Raw genomic sequence first — 6,019 nt, 5'->3', positions numbered from 1 at the left:
AATCTTGCTAACACGCAAACGTGGCATGTTCATTGCACAAATAGCTTGCAGTTATGCTAGCTACTGTGGCACGCTAGGCTCAAATATCATCACTCACTTTGTGCTCAATGTTTTGTCTAGACAATTTCGTCTAACAGCCTACCGGCACTTTCTTGAGTGGGTCCTGCAAGGAGAGAGATTGGGCAGAGGGCATCGTGTCGTGTTACCTGCTTGTGTCGTGCAGGATATCCGCCAGAAATACCCAGCTTCAGACGGCCAGTACTGCGGGCACCAAGAAGTGGAGGACGCTCAGGAGGAGCTATAGTTTCCTTGTTTTATATTCATTCAACAGTTGTATTGTTTGTACAGTTATTTAATTAAATGGTTAAAATGTACGTTGTTGTAGTTCTTTCTTAGTAGTGTTGCTCAAAGTGTATACGAGTTATTGAACGACCAACATTTCAGAACTGGAACTACCTAGCTACTGTTGCCTCAGATGACAAAGACGACAGAATTGTGATCATACCTATAATTACTATAAATTATGAAGCATTACAAGTTTGTTGCAAATCAGTTACCTCCTTCCAAGTTTATGATGCTATTCTAAACTTTGTTGAAGGCAGACAGGAGAGAAGGAGTGACATTTTGTTTTTTAATTCACAAAATAAGAATTGTCATGAACATCAAAACACACAAACAACATTGATTTGATTGAGTATACAGTAAGGTGCTCGATGGCAGTGCAAACAGGTAAGGCAGTGCAAGGATCAGGTCAAAAGACCATATAAGACATAAAGACATCTAGGACATATAAGACATGGTAATATTACAAAATATTGGTGAGGAATGGGTTATGGTAGTGCTGACGTCTCAGAAGCGGCTCTTGAATGATGATTTTGCAGCTTCCTTTGGGACAGGGGCGATGTTAGGTGGCAAAGGAGGTTGTGGTTGGGTGAGTGAGGTGGTTGACACCTTGAATGTTATGTTTGGGTTGCGTCTGTTTTCTATGAACTTCTCAATTAGTGTCTGGATGAACTTGGTGGTGTGTGGTTTATAAATTTTCTTTACTATCCATTGCTTTGACTTCTTGCAGAAGACCTGCTTGACACGTGATTCTCCTATAAATGAGAAAGATTATAATGATTACACAGATATCTGAATGAAGATTTGACTAGTAGATGTCTCTCCACAGGAATAGAATGAACTTTTCAGCAAAGTATGCATTTTGAGTTAGCTGTGAACATGCTAATTTTGGTTATTTTAGTATTTAGAGTACATGAAAACACACCTGTTGCCGTGGTGGCTTGTTCTCGTGCCACAATGTTCTCATTATGTTCCATGATGGCGAGGTAGGCCCCTCTCCCTCATTCCCTCGTAGGAGAAGGCCTGGCGTTTAGGGAGGTATTTCAGGAGAGCACTGTGAAAGATCTCCAGTGGCCCTGTGTGAAAAGGAGAATACAGGAGTACTAATTAAAACATGTTCAATAGGATATGTTCAAAACATGTGGGTAAAAAGGGCGTCAGTTCTTACCAGTATGTTTGAAGAGGGCCATCTTCTGAAGATCTTTCAGAAGCCTTTTATCAAAGACTAGCGACGTCAGGTCCTGATATGCCACCGAGTCCTTCTTCAGCCACATCCTCTTCTTCTGCTCCTCAGCTGTTAGAGGAGCATGGTCACAGTGATGACGCTTTCCATCCGTGTCAGTCCATCTGTGTTCATTGACCACATGGTGTGGAATGCACTTCCACCTGTTTTGTAGTGCCTTTGGGAAAGAAAAGATTCTCAATAATACTATTACTTGAAAAAAATCAGATAGAAAATGTATGGCAGCTTTTGATTCCTTACCTCGATATCCCCCTTACTGGTGCCACAGGAAAACCACATGTGGTTTACGACAGACCTGTGAAAGACATAAACATTTGTAATTTTGCACCTTGTAAATCAATGGAAGTTCAGGAAGATTCAGGGCTGATAGGAAGTGAAATTATCTGTGTCTGAAATTATCAAATACTTTCAAAGACACCATAGAGAATTGCCTTTCTTGATAACAGTCAAATGAGTGGAACTCGCACACCAAGCAGCCGATGCAACAATACGTTTTTATTGCATAAAAGTGTAAAGTGCTACCCAAAGTGCATGCAAAACATTTTCAGTCCCATTCAAACCATCCTCAGTGCAAACATACTTCCTTATATAGACTACGCCTAGTTGGTGGCAGACATGTCAATCAAAAGGTTAGGTAGGTTGACGTGTTGACTAGATATTTTAAAAGGCACCGTTTACCTATTTTCAACTTTCTGACAACATACATGGCCGAGCTCAAGCCTGAATTTAGGCACCACGCCTGAACTCTATCAGACCTGAAGATTGCAAACCAACACTGACCTGTTCCAGGAAAGTAGGATTTCGTTCCCCTTTTTCTTTCCCTTCATTAGCAACTTCTTCCGGAAACCTGTGGTAAAAAATGCAACATAACTTTGGTCAAACACCAACAATTTACATATTTCCCCCATTCACCCTGTCTGAGCCTTTCATAGTTTAGATTTATTTAGTTATTGCTTATTTTAGCCACATGGTTGACTATTGCACAGGGTGTGGCTTGTCAATGGGATTTTTTGGAGAACTGCAGGTGGGGTGATCAATTGGACAAGTAGATAGACAAGTTTACAAGGATGGCAAAAAAACATACCTTTTGCTGTGTGCCAGATGTCAAATTCGTGCTGGACATTAGGAAATTCTTCCCTCATTATCTTCTGTATTGACGTGGAGCGGTCCGTTGCCATCACCTCCACGTCAAGGCCTGTGTCCAGGAGATCGTTCATTCCCCTTCTAAACCCCAGTGGCTCCATAGCACCAGAGCTGGTGGCCTCTGTACACTAAAGATTTTAAATTTGATAAGTTATCAAGATGTCAACATAGCAAGAGTAATTCTATCAAAAGTTTATCACAACGTTCAACATAACATGAGTAATTATTGTTATTCTGCATCCATTCATATGTTTCTTACCTGAACCAGTTCGGTGTGGAGTATTTCCTTTGTACTGTCTAGCATGAAAGTGTAGTGGCAGTATTTCGCGTTGAAGCCTGGTGAGTCACATCTGCCATCGCCTGACAAGTGTGGCCTCTTCCCATCCATTTGTTCCAAACATACTCTTGCCAAGAGGGCATTTCTTTGCTCTGTGTACACATGCTCAATAGCAGGATGCAAGTACGCCTTCTGGATGTTGTAAAATGTTGATGATCCAATCATTTGGACACCCATTGTTTGGCACCAGTCGGAGAGTTCGGTGTATGTGCTGCCTCTGAACAGAACAGCTGCAGCTGAAAGTACATTTACCTCTGGCATTCCTCTTATGTCTGGTGAAGATTTCCAAGTACCAGAATGGCCTCCAAGACACATCCATTTCACACTTCTCTGTGCCCCAGTATCATAGATAGTCTTTGAAGAAATCGGTTTCCCACACATCTGGCAAAACTTGAATAGTGACATTAGGCTGGATTCATTGACAATGATCTTCTTGCCACTCCAGTCTTCCTTTACACCTTCATCTTCTGATGTTGACGACGATGACGTGGGGGTGAGGGTTGACTCAAGCTGATAGCTTTCATCTGTTTCACCAACTTCAAGGGTGCTTGCACTGGTATCAAGGCCAGGTGTACTTGGGCATGGTGACTATAAAACAAACAACAGGTTTCTTTTCAAATTATATTCCACTAATTTCAATCAGACAGTAGTCTTAGATATACTGGAGATAGGTAAAGATAGGTGTAGTGGTGAAATAAGAGGTGGGTAGGCTAAACTGCAGTAAGGAAAAGCGCTACTAGATGTTTGTTGTTTTTTTAATACATAAGACATTCAGAATATATTATAATGGTGAAGATTACTGTTTACTAATGGTATGCCTACTAGATAGTTCCAAGAGTGCATACACTCTACGAGGAAGTGCATTGAATGTATTGAGTGGTGGATAAACTCTATCAAGAGGTGGATAAACTATTTCTGACATTTCAGAGGTGGGTAATCTGCGTTTACTTGCGTTTAGCTTCCACTGCAGCCATGATTAGAGATAATATTATGTAGGCTACTTACAAACTGTGCTTGGACAAAGGGAGGAATCTTGACTGGTGTTGAGATCATTGGTGCTGGCGCTGTCTGGGATTCATCCTCTTCTGATGATGAGGACAAAAACGCTGCAGCAGACGTCGACGACGTTTTAGTCTGAAATGTCATACGTTCAATAACGTTAAAAACATTTGAATAACGTCAGACTAACACAGTAAAACATGGTGGATTTGCATCGCTAATAGCGAACTTATTTAGATCTAGAACGCATAGCAAAGTGTCAAACGTTACATTGCTAACTTTGCTGACGAGTGGAGTTAGCGAGGCAGACACATTAGAACAGCAAGCGACCAAAACATACAAGATATTTACTTTGTAAACAGCCAAATCATATGAGATGTGCTGCTTTCCAGCAGATGACTATATCAGTGTGTGTTCTCAGTAGCCGCTAGAGTCGAGTCAGAAAGAACCTTACCTCCAGGCAAATGCGTTTAGCACTGCTAGCAGTTCCAGAAGTTCCTGGCTGTTCGTCGACATCATCTGGCAATATCGATGGAATTGCGGTTTTCACAAGCGCGGGTCTCTTCACTCCTAAGGGGTTGGGTTCGAAGTATTCTGGCTTGAAGTGTAGACTGCACACCGTCAGATGTTTTAGTGCTTCAATGGCCGTGTCCTCTCCGAACTTCGGGTTATTGATAGCACGTAGCCACTTTTTGCACAAGTCCAACTCTTTGGGTAACCTATGAAAACTTACTCCGTGTATTTTCCTTGTGCTGGCTGAACATCCCGGTACCATGCAAGTGCACACCATTTCGAAACACAAACGACGAAACACAAACGAGGAGTAATTCACTAATGATTACGCAAACTAACTCTTCACTACAAATTGTATGATAAGATTTCCAGGTAGCGTAGAGTGGAGCTCAACGCTCGAGCCTTGGTTGACAGATTATGGGCGGAGTTGAACAATTGAGTTCGAGAGTGGGAGTGGCCTGCGGAGCTGAGCATTGCAATGCACTATGGGGATTGTTGTCTGCAATCCACAAGCACTAAAAAGTCATTTTCTGCCTTTTCTCGGTCAAGAAGGCACCAAATTAGAAATGTATGCTACTATTCTACTACATATATGACCCACTTTCAATACATATTCATGTCTCCACTGGTGGAATGTCCCTTTAAGCGAAAAACTCATTATATGCTTAAGGCCTGTGTCACATGCTCTCCTAGTTTAAACAGGTATCAACAATACAAAGGTCATAAACATTTCAACATTTCAACATCTTTCTTTTTTTTTTTTTTTTAAAACAAGTTCCTAACTAGGAAGGTACGTCCTTCCAGTGAGATCAGAGCGCATTGCTGCTCTATTCCTGGAAAAGATCTCACTCTAACAAAGTCTTTTAGATGCGGAGGTGACCTCTGTGACCACTGGTGGACCTGGTGGAACTTCGACCCCTGATGTAGACTGCTGATCCGGCTCACTCACAGGTTGTTCTTCTGTCTCTGCCGTCCCTGTTGCCTCAGAGCCCACAGCACCATCCAGTCCTGACAACAGCTCCAATTCTCCCTCAGGCTCTTGATTTGGCACAGTGTCAGACAATCTGGCTCTCACTTGATCCACATGCCTCTTCATTGTTTGGCCACTTCCAATGATGACAGTATATGACACTGGACCAGAGGCATCCTGAATGACAGCAGGGATCCATTTAGGACCATAAGAGTAGTTTCTGATGAACACTTTATCCCCTGGTGAGAAACTTCTCAGTCTTTTGCTTGTGTCATGGGCCTGTTTTTGTTTCAGTTGCTTTTCCTGCACTTTTGATTTCATGTCTGGCAGCAGCAGGTCAAAAACAGATCGGAGTCGTCGTGCCATCATCAACTCTGCCGGTGAGAGACCTGTTGTCGCATGAGGCGTGATACGGTAACTGAACAGAAATCTTGACAACCTGGTTTGCACCGAATCACCTTTCGTCTTTTTC

The 6,019-nt window shown here is 42.3% G+C and overlaps 1 protein-coding gene across 1 annotated transcript; it reads right to left on the bottom strand.

Annotated features, from left to right (window-relative positions):
• Positions 1-695: 695 nt before the first annotated feature.
• LOC143135390 (uncharacterized) lies at positions 696-5,242 on the bottom strand. Its single transcript, XM_076296072.1, has 8 exons — positions 4,519-5,242; positions 4,071-4,199; positions 2,988-3,653; positions 2,670-2,856; positions 2,366-2,432; positions 1,511-1,742; positions 1,268-1,418; positions 696-1,097 (listed from the first exon to the last, which is right to left on the bottom strand). Exons 1-6 carry the CDS (start codon positions 4,852-4,854, stop codon positions 1,640-1,642), a joined length of 1,488 nt encoding a protein of 495 aa, XP_076152187.1. The 5' UTR covers positions 4,855-5,242; the 3' UTR covers positions 696-1,097; positions 1,268-1,418; positions 1,511-1,639.
• Between the last annotated feature and the right edge of the window lie 777 nt (positions 5,243-6,019).

This window comes from Alosa pseudoharengus, unplaced genomic scaffold (assembly GCF_046254945.1).
Source record: "Alosa pseudoharengus isolate Yale_2024_CS ecotype anadromous, Long Island Sound unplaced genomic scaffold, YU_APseudo_1.1 YU_APseudo_1.1_scf_2, whole genome shotgun sequence".
In the NCBI taxonomy this organism is placed as follows: Eukaryota; Metazoa; Chordata; class Actinopteri; order Clupeiformes; family Clupeidae; genus Alosa; species Alosa pseudoharengus.
Note: the sequence above shows the minus strand (reverse complement) of the source record. Positions and strands in the feature narration are given on the sequence as shown.

Coding starts and splice junctions, on each gene's coding strand:
- LOC143135390 (XM_076296072.1), bottom strand. CDS start 4,854: ATGGTGTGCACTTGCATGGTACCGGGATGTTCAGCCAGCACAAGGAAA. Junction 4,200..4,518: donor CTAAACGCATTTGCCTGGAG/GTAAGGTTCTTT, acceptor ATGACATTTCAG/ACTAAAACGTCGTCGACGTC. Junction 1,743..2,365: donor ATCCTACTTTCCTGGAACAG/GTCAGTGTTGGT, acceptor TCTTTCCCAAAG/GCACTACAAAACAGGTGGAA.